Raw genomic sequence first — 16,780 nt, forward strand, 5'->3', positions numbered from 1 at the left:
TGAGGTAAACTGTGTGTGTGTGTGTGTGTGTTTGAGATAGAGTTTGTCAGTGCATAGTGTGTTTGTGTTTGTGTGTGTGTGTGTGTGTGTGTGTGTGTGTTTGAGATAGAGTTTGTCAGTGCATAGTGTATATGTGTTTGCATATGTGTATATATAAGACACAGGCACCTTTAAAGCTGACCGCATGACGCAGCCTGCTTATTATGTGATTTATGGTTAGATCCATGTCTCCTCTCTCTCTGCCCATGCTGCCATACTGTTATCATTACAATTCACCACGGGAATCATGTGCCTAGCTAATGTAATTGTGTGTGTGTAATTGTGTGTGTGTGTGTTTGTGGGATGTCTGTGTGCATCTATGCTCATTCATGCTAATCATTTCAGTATGTCATATGTTAAGTATGTGATGTGATGGTGATGGCTCAAGAAGTAGAGGAGTCACTCTGTGTTTTCAAGATTGTTGGTTCGAGCCCGTCTCCTGACCCTGTCAAAGTCTCCTTGAGCAAGACACTGAGCCCCAAACTGCCTTGCATGGCAGACACTGTGAGCGTGTGTGTGTGTGAATGGCTAAATGTGAGTCATTACGCTGTAAAGCGCTTCGAGTGCTCGGAGTAGAAAAGCGCTATATAAACGCAGTCCATTTACCATTTGTCATTTACCCACCTGGCTGGCTTACAGTACATGCATTAGGCAATAACGTGCTTCCTAGGCACATTATCAAGCAAACTCAACATGTGTTTTTCACATGGAATATTCCATGTTAAATGAGAAATGATTGACTTTGAAGCTTGTCAGTTCCCCTAAATGTCTGTTAGTAATGGACAAGGTTGTTTGTGTTTCATTATTACAGAAGAAAGCCTTGGCACAGAATTTTGAACAAAAAGAGCTGTTTGATCATTTCTTTTGGGGAGGTGCTTTTTCTTGGTAGATGCTAAAATGATTTCAATTCCCAGCAGCCCAATATCAAAAGATTTCTAACCGGATGTCTGTGTGCAGTTTGGCTTTTCAGAATTTCAACATAATAACGTAATGAGAACACCCACTGTGCTCGTTCCATTCTACAAAAGATTGCATCATTCATGCCATCGATGGGGATGGTTGGAAAAACGGTGTGCGGTCGTACTGCTCATCGCATGCAGAAAAACACTCCTCCACGTTTCACAGCAGCCCCCAGTTTTTAAAATTCATGCGATGTGAAGCCCTCCGAGGGCCACTTGAATTTTAAACCTGTGAAAGTTTGCTCTCATGCTCTTTCCCTTTCCTCTTTTCTGTCTTTCAATTTGTCGTCCTAACAATGTAGTCCATGAGGACCCATTGAGAGCGGATGGAACGAGGGGGAGGTGGTTGCCATGTCAACGTTGCCTAGCGATAAGGCTGGGGTTTTTCGGGGCTGAGTGCTCTAGCCGCTTGGCGACAAAGCCACAACGAGGTGTGGGAGCAAATTGATGGTGATCTCAGCGGTGGTGTTATTGTAATGAGTCGCTACCAGCACTTTTCATTCCACAGTGCACAATCTGAGAGCCCAAGCCCTCCATGTAGTTGCTATTTATGGAACAGAGCCGCTATTGAATTTGACAAAGAGGTATGCATAATAATGCTTAACTAAAGGCAAAGCACTCTGAGATATACAGGCTCGCACAATGAGTTTTGACATTTTAGTTGCTCTTATTATAGATGTTTTCAAAGGAACATTGATCCAATGTTGAAGACTAAATCTGTATACAGGTGGTATATCATTTCTGGTGTTGTCTCTTATAGAGACGCCTGTTACATATCAACCCCGCTGGTAAAGTATACATAGAATCCCACACACCGTTATATGCTCTACAAATATTATTTTCATCCGCACTTCTCATCAAATCAGTCCCGAGAACAGTGTCAGTCCGGTAGTAACTGGACATTCTCTTTTGGCCAAGAGCTGACATGGCAAGGCAAGCTATCACTAAATGTCTGGTGTCTGTTAAAGAGTGATTAGGATCATAAAGTCACCGAAAAAAGGATAGGACTGAAATTTGTGAAATGAGCTAAATCTTGAGTGTTGACTGAGTACTCCGTAGTGATTGAGAATGCTAAAAGCAGTCAGATGGTGCCAAACTGTTACTTGTTACCTACATTTTTATTTCACCATGTATTTCCCTCGGTATGTAGGGCATACCTTTCGATCATTTCTACAGAGAATGATACATAGCTGCACTGTGCACGGTGGAATGTCCTGCCCAGTCAATCCATTACATTTTGTGCTCCTTACTCGTGTTACCACTGAGAGTAATTGTCGAAGGCACTTGAACCCAGTTAGACTCTGAAAATGGAATGTCGCACTAGAGATGACATACTGTAGCAGTTGCTCCATACATTTCCCCTCGTATGGAGTCACGGTTGGCCAAAAAGGGTTGGTCTGCCTTGTGATGCTCTGTAATGGCAATTTGGTTTCTATGGTCATAGCCTCAGTTCTAATTAACAAAGCAGTTCAAGCGACTGTTTGATTATGGCTTTTCACTGATCTCTGTAGATGAGGTATTGATTTTTTTTACCTGTGTGTAATTGCTTTATAAAAGCTACAGGAGTGACACCACATGACCTTTTAAGAAGTACAAGATGTCACCTAACCCAGTGCTTCTTAACTGGTCTGGCTTTGGGACTCACAATTTCCCATGTTCATCAAGTGACGACCCATATATTTTCTTTTTAGCGATCAAGCCAACGGATACGGTGAGCTACATGGTAAGACACACAAAGTGCCAGTAGGTTTGTCTTTGACAGGGGTGCTTTGTTTCCATGTGGCATTTTCTCTCATGTGCCAGCAATTCAGTGAACACTGGGGTTTCTGTCCCATTTTGTCTGAATTTAAGTGAATCCATATCCTACTTCAAATATTCAGGGTCATAGCCTACTTGCATTTACCGCTAAAATGATGTCTAACATGACCAGTCACATAAACATCGTCTCTGTCCATGGCAATGACTGAAATACAAATAATGTCTATATATCAAAATAAAGGTCTAATATTAGATCTGATAAGGTAGCATTTTAAATGCCCGGTTTTTATTTTTATTTTTATTTTTTTTTTTTAAAACCACAAGCTCCGTGACCCACTTTTTTGGTCCCAATCCACCTGTTAAGAAACACTGACCTAACCAGTAGGCTTATATTTTAAATGTGTTATGGGTATACAAATATGCACTGAGAAAAGTTCAGCTCTTCAGTATCAGATCGTCTGATTGGTCCGTGCCTTTGCGCCTTGCCCCACAGGCCTCTGATTGTTTGTCTAATTTTTACGTGCCCAGACTGTGGTGCCGCACATGTTTTCTTTTGGGGCTCTAAGATTTCAACCGTCACATTATCACCTCATCTCCCCCGACGTCTTGGCCCATGTTTTACTTAAACTGGATCATGTAACAGCAGCAGACTTTATATGACCTCATGTGTTTTCTCTCGATTACGCTACATAAAAACGGCTACATGCCTATAATCTGCTTTATTGCCCCTGCCATTTTTTTTTTGGACGCCGTAAAAAGCAAAGCAAAAGGTTTTTTTTTTTTGTCTGATGTTCGCTGTATGTCTGGTTCCCTCCTGAGGATTTGGATGTCTCCGCTCGAGTTTTCCCAGCTAGAAGCTTTCAGAGTGTCCCTCCTTGTGTGTGTGTGTGTGTGTGTGTGTGTGTGTGTGTGTGTGTGTGTGTGTGTGTGTGTCTGTGCTCCTGCTACAGTGTATGTGGGTGTGTATGCAGGACCCTGCCAGCTCTCTAAGCACAGTGTTCCGATCCACTCAGTGGCCTGGGCCAGTTATGAAATACGATGCCTGGATTTGTGAAGCCCAGCCAGTGGAAAGCTGGAGCCCTGCAAAACCAATCTGGGACAAAGAAGAACAGACTGGTGGGGTGTTTTTTTTCTTGACTTGTGTAGTGTTGTTTTTTTTTTTTCTGTTCACATGGCGCCCCTTGTGCGTCTCGGTGCATAGCAGCCATCTTTCCATCAGAGCAGGGCATGTCTGGAGTTCTCTGCAGGAGACTGGCCCTGAATGAGGGTGATTAGCCGTGGGCAACAACAGGCTATTTACATCCTATGGGTAGTTTGAAAACACACACACACACACACACACACACACACACACACACACACACACACACACACACACACACACACACACACACACACACACACACACAAAAAACAAATGTGTTCACACACAACAGCTTTCACACATCTTGGATTGCCTCACTCTTTTGCTCTAACACACCATCACCCTTACACTCAATCTTTTTAGCCATCTCTCTCTTTCTGCATGTCTGTCTTTTTCTGTCTTTCTCTCTCCCTCCATTGTCGGCCTGTCTCACACACAGACGGCCCCCTTACTGTTTCCCCAGCCGCACATGTTGGGGTGAGAGGGTGTTGACGCTCCTCTGGAGAGGCTTGTTATGCGGCTGTGTTGTGGTTTTCCGTGCGGGGAGTCTCCGAGGACTCCTCTGGAAGTGTACACCCCTGTCTACCTTCCTCCAGACCGTCAGGGGTGTGAAGTGAAATAACAATTCACACCATAGAGGGAAAAAAGCCGCCCTATCAGGTTTCAGGAATCCAGCACCTGGAGGAGTAGTCCGTCAGACAGACATGACAGGGAGGGGCAGTAAACTATAGAGGGCAGTTATTATAATAGCCCATCTGTACTGGATTATCACCGTCAATACCTTCTCGTATAGTGTCTTAAAGTAGTTGCATGTAGAATGGCAAAAATGCTTTAATTCTATGGCATAGATAAAGACTATCCTGTATTTTTAACTAAAGTGTACTTCCCATGTGTGCACTTTTCTAAGTGAATGTATTTCAGGACAGAACGCATTGCTGGAGCACTTACACAGATTGCTATGGCTGTCTAGGGTAGAATTTTCCATAATTTGTAGTTACTGTCCTTGCCCCATCTTTCCTTTCCTCTCTCCTCCTCTCCTCTCCATGGATTATAAATGTGCTGCTGTTCCCCTCTTCTCAGGCCTATGGTTCAGTGGAATGCTAATCTCGTTAGACAGGAATTCCAGAACAGCTCCAGGAGCTCGGGAGTCGTGGCCAAATTGCTATGGCTGTAAAACTGGTAACTGTACATTTTTTTTTTACTATCATTTCTGAAAGACTTGGCAATCTCTCCCGCTCAACTCACAACGAATTAAAGGCCAAAAGTTTTGTTCCCTGAATTTTAATCTTTCGCATGGCGTCATCTCTTGGGCTAGATCACTGATTCCGACTCCATTAATTAACTTTCTTTGTGGACCCACTGTTGGACTCCACGCCCCCATTACAGTTCCAGCCAGCCGTGTATGTGTGTCCACAAAATTTGATACAGTATCAACGTTTTTTATCAGCATAGCAGTAACAAAGCCCGTATTTAATCCATTAGTTGCACTGCACAGTGAAAAAAGAGGGCTGACCAATCCCTTTCCTGCAGAGCTGTCCTTTAGTCCCCCTGTTTTTTTTGTCTCGGGCTTTCTCCTCCGTTGTCATCATAAAGTAGTGATGGCTTGCCGAATCCTCTCAAGCAATTATGCCACCTACTGTATAATTAAATCCCTCAGAAATCCATGGCGGTGGGAAAAAAGTAGGCCAGACTGTTCAATGTTTCATGTATGCTGGACTAATTAAAGCATATTAGCACAGACTAACCGATGTCTGAACTCTGAAGCTTCAGATGGGTGAGGGTGACGTACTCATCTGTCTTTATAACTTGCGTGATAACCGTATATTAGACCCAGAAAATTAACTCTAATTAACCATTGATGATATCATGACTGCACAACCTATAATGGGGAATTTTTTACTCCTGTAGCTAAGCTTGTGAACTTAATATTATGTCACAAAAAATGGCTTCTCCTAAGTCAAATGCATTTTTTTTATTGTATAGTTGAATAAAACTTTGTTAGTTTTTTAAGTGTGTTTGAAATGATGAAACTCTCCATTTTAAACTTGATAAAACAAGGAGACGTGTACAATTAATTCCAATATGAGAGTGTAGACCTGGCATCTAACTATCAAAACAGCCCAAAACATTGATTCCAGCTCCACATCAAAACCAAGCAGTGGGAGAAACGAAAGCCATTACTACAAGTGCCTGCTGTTTTTCTAGAGGATGCAACTAGAGGTTGCAATTCAATCCCACCCAGCACGGCTACTGCTGAGCAGTTTCACTATCATTCTAAGCAGATATGAGATAGGAGGTGGGTCGTCTTCTCCTGTGGAGAAAGAAGATAAAGCCAGGATAACAGGAGCGGACCAGAGGGGTGAGGTGTCCGCAGTAAAAACATCACAGTCCTTTAATGGAGATGGATGGTGGACCTATCCACACAGAGGAGGATCCTCTGCATTTAAAACTAAAATCTTGCTTTCTGGACCTCTGAGGTCCGGCCTGTTGCCCTCTGCTCATCCTGTCTTGCAGTGTTCTAGGTCAGTAGTACAACTGACCTTTGCCCATCACGCCCATGTAATCGGGCTCGTCCCCGCACGCAGCTCTTGCCGAGTGGTGTCACGGGGAGGCCCTTCTGCCTTGCGTCTGCTCCCTATCTGTCTGGTCTGTGTCTGGACCAGCTCTGTCCCTGAGTGACCCCCCCTCACCTCCCACCCCACCCCCTTTTGTGGCTCTCTTCCCACCCGACATGGAGGGAGCTTCCCAGATAACATCTGTGTGTGAGGGCCACTGGGTCTGTGGAGGAGGCGGCTTTCATCTCCTGACAGGCAGAGCCAGCTGGAGGCCTCTTTTTCTAACCTTCACTCCCACCAAAGGACCCAGTTTTCAGTTCAAGGCTACAGGGAAGAATGTTCTACACTACAGTACTCAGAACAATGGAACAATAGGAAGGACGGATATAGCCAGTGTAGGACAGATTTCTTTATGGGAGAATAGCAGCTTCTTTAATTGGTATTGCATAAGGGCTCCCTCAAGCTCTACCCTCACTCTTTCTCACTTTCTCTATGTATCTCACTCTCAAAGACACATTCACTCTTGACTACTGTAACAGACATGTGCTCATAGTCACACTCTCGTGCAGACACACACACACACACACTCTCTCACACACATTCTGTCTTTTCCCCTCTCGCTTTGACTGTAATGTGTAAAGTGAAGCTGTTCCTCCTTCTGGTAGTCACATACACACACACACACACACACACACACACACACACACACACATATACACACACACGCACGCAGAGTGTCGTCTGAAAGACTGGCGTATCTCATCTCTCTCTCTCTCAAACTCACCCCTTTCTTTGTCTGCTCCCCCCCCCCCATAAAGACACTCTAATCCCTGCCCGGACGTAGATACACACCATTACCATAAGATTGCATTTGAGTGTGCATGCCTCTTTGAATTTCAATAGGCAAAGTGACATTTTCAATTACCCCTCTGGGGAGAGCTGGGCAGATAACAATCCATGGCTGACCGGTCCCTGCAGTGGCATGCTCACACATCCCAAGCAGATCAATACGGCCCCTGGCCTTGGTGAGTTTGGAGCGGACCCCTTTCTTCTTTGAGAGACACCTGGCTGTTTTCTGTTTGCAAAGGTTTGTCAGAGTGGTTAATTATTCAGCACTGTCTGGCTGGACACTTTGAGGTCATAGGTTTTTCATGTGAAAATGAGCCGATTGTAGTTGTTGCTTTCAAAGAGAAAGTCTTTTGTTTGTCAAGCAGTCCTGAAATCCATATGGCCCCTGTCTCTACTGGAATGTATTAACAGAGCCGTAACAGATTTATTTCCCTGCTTCACTCTTAGAGATCCAGTCTTGCTGTCAGGTTTGTGTTCATGTGTGCGTGTGTACGTGTGTGTGTGTGTGTGACTGAATGTTTGTAAGATGTAGGTCATCATGCCCTGAGTGTTTGAACAGCGCCGTAGACTTGGCAGCCTTCCCTGAGATGTAAAACACTGTCTTTTCTTTCTTCCTCTACTTGTCTCATTCTCACCTATTCCCATTAGTGTCTAACACGCATGTCTCTAACACTTACATGTCTCTTTGAGCGAGAAACTTTATGCTAATCCAGCTAAAGAGGCACCGTCCTTCCTTCAGTAATGAGACACAAGCACTGAAATGCTATTTGAGTGGTTTTCTTGCTAGCATTTGTTGAATATTAAGCATATTGAGTCATTGTGAGCTGGTCTGTCTAGTGGGAGAGAATGTTGGGTTGCTGAGGGCTGTTGTCATACTAAAAAAAGAGTAAAATAACAGTAACGTCATTCAGCCTCAAGGTCCTTGTCCTAAAATAACACCATCAGAGCTTGGAATACATACCCGCATAAAACACCACAACCACAATCCCATTTAGAGTTTAAATAAAGAAAATTATTGATTATCTCTCTCTCTCCCCCTATCTTTTTTTTCTTCCTCTCTCACTTTCTATTTCTTCATGTGTATGTTTGTGTTCGTGCAATGCCCTAATTATTTCCTCCTCCCTCATCTTATTCCACTTTTGCCATTGCCTGTAGGAAACGCATCCAAAAACAATTTTCAAAAAACATAAAAAAATAAAAAATAAAAATACTCCTGCCTTTCAGGAACCCTTCTTGGAGGGCGTTTGTAGCTTTTGGTCTGCTAGACTCCCCACACACATCAAATACACCAAATAAGGCGCCCCGGCAACCAACAGCCGACTGAGTTCAAACATAAGACCGTGGAGCAACAGGGATGAAATGGATCGTCTTTTTTGAGAGTGCTGTGTCGTAGTGTGATGTAGGGGCTGTGTGTGGGTAATACTGTTGGCACGTTGTACACAGACATTGGTGATATGGTGTATTTTAAGTCCCAGAGGAGTTGGAGGGGGTTGTGGTAAAGTAAATAGCATTTGCTGGAACCTGTCACCTCTCAGGAATGTCTGATAAGGGTTGACGAAGTAGCCTCTGAACAGGACCTCTATTAGTCCTGTACTTTCCACTCCCACGATCCCCCTCTCCCTTTACGTGTGTGTGTGTGTGTGTGTGTGTGAGTGAGTGTCTAAGCTTTACCTGTGTTCATAAAGCCACCTGTTCTAACTCAAAGGCCATGCTGAGAGACTGAGGTATAAGCAATGCTGCTTCTCAGAGGCCTTAAGAAAGGCTTGATTTAATGCTATTGAAAGATCCACTGTGGTGGTTAACCCTGGAGACTTGAAAGTAAAATACAGACAGACCCCCCCAAACATACACACAAACACACACACAGAGAGATACACATGCACTACAGAGCCCTACAGTGTTTCAGGGTCGTTTCTGGCAGAACCATCACTCTCTGGTGTGTACTTGTGTTTTTTTTTAGTTTCCTCCTCACCTCATTTGGCCTTCACGAGGGACCTCTCTCACCTCTGCCAAGTTCTGTTCTCAAGGCATGCTGGGACAGTCAGCCAGCCAGTCTTTGCCACATCAGAGATTATGTACCGACAGAGTGAAGTCCCTCTGACAGCATGTCATCAGGCACCCCCAATGTGACCCACCACCACCACACATACACACACTCATCACCCCTATCCCTCCTTACCCGGTGGATGTCAGTGTAACTATGCATTATGTATGCTCTGGTCTGTATCTGACAGCCCTACCCAGGAGTGTAACCGGGTTTGGAAAAGCCAGTCCATAGCACACGGTCTGGATTTGCCATTAGGCCAGATGGGTCTCGAAGGGATGAAACATCTGTGAGCTTTTAGGTCTTTTAGGTTTATGTAAGTCCTCAGTAGAGCTTTGCAGCATCACTGAATACCTCACAAGTTAACACAAAGGTCTCTTTAGACACAAGATCCTGCCGCAGAGCCTTTGAAACTCCAACGTCCAATTTCGACTCAAATTTGCTGAAATGCTAACCTCTTAACCGCCTGCTGTGTTTGGATGAAATGAATGAGATGATAATGGTCTTCTTCCTATTTCCTCTCTCAGTTCTCTGCATCCAGGCGGCTGCCATCTACTTCTCCAAGGAGCCCAAGTCCCAGGATGCTTTGCACGGACGCAGCGCCATGCTTCGCTGTGAGGTGAGTGGCGTGGCAGACGTGACCTACAGCTGGCTGCACAACGGCGAGCCCGTGCTCGACTCGGACCGTCGCTTCCAGGAGGGTAACAACCTCAAGTTCACCGCTGTCGACCGTCACCTGGACGCTGGCAGCTTCCAGTGTGTGGCCCTGGACGCTGCGTCGGGAGAGAAAGCCCACTCCAACAACGCCTCCTTCAACATCAAATGTGAGTCAAAGGGAAAGAAAGGGTTTTGCATGCATGGTGGCTCTAAAGCAGTGTCATGTTCTGCCCAGGCTTTTTATTTACTCACTGTATCGACAGCAACCAAAGCTCTTGTGTTTGCTTATGCATTAAGAGCTCTTGGGCGACAGTGTGTTCCCATCGTGTAGCGTAACTGAATATGTGTGGTAGAAACCGTGGCTTTTTCATGTTTCTTTTTTACATTGTACAACACACCTCTTCTCCCACTTCCTCTGAAAAGGCTTTTGTGTGGAAATTACCATGGAGTGAAATTTGCCTCGAAGCCATGTAATTATTTGCGTCTAGATTATCGGTGGCCCTCCATTACGTCTCATTTCAACACAGTTTCACACTCCCCGTGCTTTTGTCCTAAGTATTTCTTGTGTCTGGGAGACTTTACACTTTGATCTCCACCAAGTAATCAAAACCAGTACGGTCCTCTTGTATTTCTCCAAATGCCAGAACTGGGGAGAAAAGGTTTCTTGGTTCCATTCTGGCCTCTGGCCCTGAAACGTCTTCCTCGTTCGTTCGTTACATCTCCCGGCAAGTTTTGTCTTGTCACAGACACGTGTAAAGAAGAGGTGTCTGGTAATTATGTCTGATCCTGGGTGGAACCCGAAGCCTCCCCCAGCAGACCCTGTAGAAGGGGTGGATTTAGTCACAACACACCCAAAGCACACCTAGCTTTGCTGCTCTACTCATAAGCACTTCTATGGGTAAGTTCTTACGATGCTGAGCGAATGGTATTCAGCCATCACACTTAAAGGCTCAGCCCTCATTCTTAATTGCTCTGCCCTGGCTATGATAAGATGAGCTGGTTTTGTCTAATTCTTTGGATTTTTGTTGCAACTTTGTCACAGCACACCGAAAGGACACCTAGTTCTACTGCTCTACACTTCTATGGATAAGTTCTTACGATGCTGAGCGAATGGTATCCCAGTATCACACTTAAAGGCTCAGCCCTCACTCTTAATTGCTCTGCCCTGTCTATGATAAGATGAGCTGGTTTTGTCAAAATTTTTGGATTATGTTGCAACTTTTGTCACATCACACCCAAAATGCATACGTTTTTGTTGCTCCCCACATAAGCACTTCCCTGGGTAAGTCCTTACGATGCCGAGCGAATGGTATCCAGCCATCACACTTAAAGGCTCAGCCCTCACTCTTGATTGCTATGCCCTGTCTATGATAAGCTGAGCTGGGGCTCTTTGACAACAGAGTGGCCTTCATACCTCACGCTGAAGCTCCAGAGGGGAACAGAGGCCTGCAGCTGCACGGTTCAGGACGTTTCAAGCAGTGCATAAATACCCTCCCATTCCCGTCCCTCTGATCTGTCAGTGCTGGTAAGGGCTCCTCTGCCAAGCCAGCCGCTCAGGTGTAGGTTTTTGAACGTTCTAAGTTCCGCAACAATTGAAGGTTCTAAAATTCTATGTTGAATTCAATGAACCCAGATATTCTTTAGAACGTTCATTTCTCAACATTCCCGTCACACCAGTGTGACGGTACTCCTTTAAGGGTTAATGGAGGCTTGAAGTGTTGTTCTGAAGTGGCGTGTTATTTTTGGAGAACTGACTTTTTTTTATGTCTTGTAATTAAAATGTGATTTATGGTAGAATGGAACATTAAATCCCAAGCACAGATGTCATCATTCACCTACCAGATATAATGCATCAGGATACTGGCCTGCATGGACATTTGAGATGATTATCTCAGTGTAATATCAATTACAGTGACAAGTAGAACATTGAGAAGACAGCCTGACATTTGTGAGTCATCAGAACACATGTAGTTCAATTAGTGTCCTGATGTTCATAGATCTGGTAGGGCTCTTGAGTTTGAACATGCCCCACCAGAGTCCTGTGTTGACAATGTTCACAATGATTAGTCGGACTTTTCCTAACCTTGTTCTCTCAGCCTCTTCTGCAGTGTGGCTGGGCTAAGGGAGACCCTCCTCCCTGCCCCAGGCCCTTGGCAGGCGAGATTCCGTTCTGAAACGAATGGCTCCAGTGGTGGGGTGGATCTGACTTCCCTGTGTGAACACACAGGCTCTGGATGCCATACAGTGTGTACTTCCAGAGATCCATCTCTCCCCACCGGCTGTTTTCCACTTTCCAACCCTCTCCCACATGCTCAAATTCAGCCTGCAGTAAACAGGTCCAGATAGGGCCTGTCTCTGGAATGGATCTGGGCCTGATTGTACAAAGGTAGTCTGGTTGGAACAGTATCACATCAAAGCCAGATCGGTCTTGAAGTTATTTGAAATCAGCTAGCACGTCAGGAAACCGTATACAGTGTTGATCCAAAGCAGAATTAAAGTGTCTAACTGGGAATTTAAAAAAAAAAATTTAAAAAAATATTTTTTTTCAGTCGCCCGTCTGACATCCGTCTATTACAATAATTGTATAAAATCAAACCAGCAGTGCCTTGCATGCGTACTACGGCCATTAAAAGTAGAGGAAAGCGTATTTTTATGCATCACTTCTATTTTTAGAGTGTGCATGAAGCGTACATGTAGAAAAACACATGGATTAACACATTGTCGTGCACATTGTGAGTTAGTCGTAAATCGACTAACTCACTCTTGCTTACATCTGGCTTGCGGTGTAAATCCCCAGTAATGTTCATGATATCTGAGTTTTTTTGTTGTTGTTGTTGTTGTTTACGGAGTAGAACAGTATGTAATGCTTTACATGCCTGTAGTTCAGTCTTAACCATCTTGAATTTGATACTGTCTGCTCTCTGTGGATGATGGATGAGTAGGTAATGGCAGACATCAAATCAGCTCAGTACAGGATTGGAAACAAGCGCTAAGAGACTGGAGAGGCGGAGAGAGGGAAAGAAAATGTGTCTTGTCACATGTGCATATGTAGTGTATATTAAATCATGTGTATGTGGCTCTGAATGTTGTTAGTTAATGATAATTTGCACTGCCAGTCAGGCATTAGTGATTGTGCTTTGGCTCTGCTGTGCAGACCATGCGGCTTGGCCCGTTTGCCTCCGAGCCCTCAACATTTACCACGAGACGCACCATGAATGCACAAGACCCCTCCTCCTGTGCCATTTTCTCCATTTTGCTTTCTCCCAGTCCCACAGGCTTCAATTATGTCATGCTCGCGTGCACATCCACGCATGTAAATCGACGGTCTGGTGCACGCACAGGCACCACAACCGCACACTCGAAGTGGCTTTTTTAGTGTGTGTGAAGCTTGATGCCCTCCTGTCCTCGCTTTACATCTGGAAAGCAATAAACGTAGCTCACAGGTCCAGAGGCTTTGAAGAGCAACTGTATATTCTCGTAATGATGCGTGTTTAAGTGAGCCTCAAACAAGCACGTCGTTTGTTAAGCTAGCCAAAGGTGTAGCCGACGTGAACATGGGATGGTTGTAAACATGGCTGAATGCATGCATCACTAGAACATGCATTTTGTCTCCATGGACTATGAGTGAGGATGGGTTTGCTGTGTGTGTGTGTGTGTGTGTGTGTGTGTGTGTCAAGCAGAAAATGGTGTGAAGAATCAGATCAAACACAGTGAAGAGGCAGACCCGCATGGGGTTTCATGGGCAATTGAAGATCCACACGGGTGGATCTGGGTCTGATTTTGTGTTTATTGAGGCATAACCTGTGTCAAACCATCAGGGGACATCAGAAACACACACACACACACACACACACACACATTGTAGTAGACACAAATCACTCGCTCACATACATACAACATGCACACATGAAACACACACACACACACACACACACACACACCCCAAAAGATCTGCCCAGCCCCTGGATGTCACCATGATGGGTATTAGTCTCGATCTCGGTTGTCATGTCATTACAAATTTGACTTGGCGTTTTTTGCACCGCTATTTATTTTTCTTCTCTTTTTTTAACACTCCGAGTTAAAAACACACTCTCCTTTGTTTGGTTTCTGGTCTCAGCCCATGTTCTTTAGCAGCTGTATCAGTCTTTCAAATCATAGCCACAGGCTCATTCCAGATAAGACACTGAAGTAGCAAGACAAGACAAACGGACTGTGAGGTGTCTCAGTTAGTTAATCTTGGGCTCTCTCAAGGGTTTTTATCTATCTGGTTCTTCCATGCATACACATTCTTTTTTTTCTCATTAACTCCAAGCACTGATTTCATTTTCTCCATTAACGGAACATTGATTTGATGTGCACAATTCCCAGTTCAATGCAGTCAAACTGTTGGCACGGTGTGTTTTTCCTCCCAGTGTTTTTTGTCCTAATCTGCTTGCCGTATTCTCTGGCTATGTGAGGCAGCGGCTGTGGCAGCCACAGTAAGCTTGACACTGACTCGTCCTGTCAGTTCTGCTTCCCTCCACCAAGGTGATGGGATGTCAAATGCCTGCTTGTATTTTCCTTGACACATACACACACAAGCGAGCAAAAACACACACACACACACACACACACACACACATTGTAGTAGACACAAATCACTCGCTCACATACAACATGCACACATGAAACACACACACACACACACACACACACACCCCAAAAAAGATCTGCCCAGCCCCTGGATGTCACCATGATGGGTATTAGTCTCGATCTCGCCATTGTCATGTCATTACAAATTTGACTTGGCATTTTTGTAACCGCTTATTTATTTTTCTTCTCTTTTTTTAACACCGAAGTTAAAAACACACTCTCCTTTGTTTGGTTTCTGGTCTCAGCCCACAGTTTTAGCAGCTGTATCAGTCTTTCAAATCATAGCCACAGGCTCATTCCAGATAAGACACTGAAGTAGCAAGACAAGACAAACGGACTGTGAGGTGTCTCAGTTAGTTAATCTTGGGCTCTCTCAAGGGTTTTTATCTATCTGGTTCTTCCATGCATACACATTCTTTTTTTTCTCATTAACTCCAAGCACTGATTTCAATTTCTCCATTAACGGAACATTGATTTGATGTGCACAATTCCCAGTTCAATGCAGTCAAACTGTTGGCACGGTGTGTTTTTCCTCCCAGTGTTTTTTGTCCTAATCTGCTTGCCGTATTCTCTGGCTATGTGAGGCAGCGGCTGTGGCAGCCACAGTAAGCTTGACACTGACTCGTCCTGTCAGTTCTGCTTCCCTCCACCAAGGTGATGGGATGTCAAATGCCTGCTTGTATTTTCCTTGACACATACACACAAACGAACGCAAAACACACACACACACACACACACACGCTAACACAACAGACAATTCACTTTCACAGATGAGAGGGTGAACAGGAGGGAGCTCATCCTTGTCTCTCTCTGTCTCCTCCGTAGGGCTTATTCAGCTAACCTGGCCTGCTCCCAATTAGCGCCCCCCACAGCCTCCCCATATCCCGCTAATGCAACACCTGCCCTGTTCCCATCAGTAGGTGTGAACTTGCCAGAGTCGAGGGTCTCGGATTAAGTACAATGTTTCCTTCCTGTGTTGGTTTTCACCATCATCTCCGGCATCCTGTCAGGCCTCCCGTGCAAAGCGGATTTTCATTTCCTGCGGATAGCTGTTTAATGGATTCCGGCGTCCCCGTAGGAGGAGCTGCCTTGTTGATGCGGCACAGCGGAAAACCGAGCCGTCTTTCACCGGGTGTGTCAGCAGAGGCATTGGTCCAGCAAAACTGTCTTTAGGAAATGCCTCATAGACACACGCATTATCATTTTAAATGGGTGAATTCCTGATACCACACACAAACAAACAAACAACACACACAAACAAACAAACCAACAAACAAACGCACTTACACAGGAACATTGTGTGTGTGTGTGTGTGTGTGTGTGTGAAGGAGAATTTACAAGTGGATACTCAGAGATTTCCAATCACCCCGCTGGCATTATTCTTTCTGATCGCTAATCCATCACATCAGTAGGTGCGATTGTGTGTGCATGGCTGAACACATTAACGGAGCTAAGCGCCGTTTGGTCCACAGTCCCCCTCATGCCTCATCACCATAGCTGGCCTTTGTGCATGAAGTGATTAAATGAGTATGTGATCGTTTGTTACAGCGCTTGATAGTCACCATAGCAACAAATGCATAGTAAGTGGCTCTTGATTTATGCATTTCAGTCCTCGAATGGCCCCGAAGGGGTCACTGATAAGCCTTATTGTAACGTATGGAATGTAACCTTACTGTGAAAGCTGTACAGGCAATATTGAACCAGCGGTTTCAGTGAACACAAGGCCTGGGTTTGACTAGGTAATCACTTCCTCCCACTTTCCAGTGGATTACTGTATAAAGCTTTCGACATTACAAAAGGCCTACAACATGTGCGCATTTTGATTTTTACTGCAAGCACTACGAAGGCATGGTTGTTTCATCACCTGCAGTCATCTCTTCGAAGCCTCAGTCTTTCTGCTCTACTTTTTTTTTTATTATTCTTCCCTAGAGAGGTCCCCTGTCTCTCCATCCGGCCCTCTCACTGACCATAATGATCTTCATTTGGACTGCGGGCATGGCTGCCTCTGGACGCCAAGTCCTCATTGGCTCTGAGGCCTTCCCTAGAAACCCTAAACCAATCATTTGCATCGACTCACTCGCACACTCGTTACAGTTTTAAACTGCAAAAAAAAATAAATGAATGTGCAGCCCCTAGCCATGCC

General features: G+C 44.8%; 1 protein-coding gene across 1 annotated transcript in view; it reads left to right on the plus strand.

Moving 5' to 3' along the window:
* The window catches only part of ptk7b (protein tyrosine kinase 7b), a 78,712-nt gene that overhangs the window by 40,494 nt on the left and 21,438 nt on the right, over positions 1–16,780 (plus strand). The window contains exon 2 of the mRNA XM_048270262.1: positions 9,876–10,172. Coding sequence (XP_048126219.1) covers positions 9,876–10,172 — 297 coding nt within the window. The remainder of the gene's footprint in view (positions 1–9,875; positions 10,173–16,780) is intronic.

Source organism: Alosa alosa, chromosome 18 (genome assembly GCF_017589495.1).
Source record: "Alosa alosa isolate M-15738 ecotype Scorff River chromosome 18, AALO_Geno_1.1, whole genome shotgun sequence".
NCBI lineage: Eukaryota > Metazoa > Chordata > Actinopteri > Clupeiformes > Clupeidae > Alosa > Alosa alosa.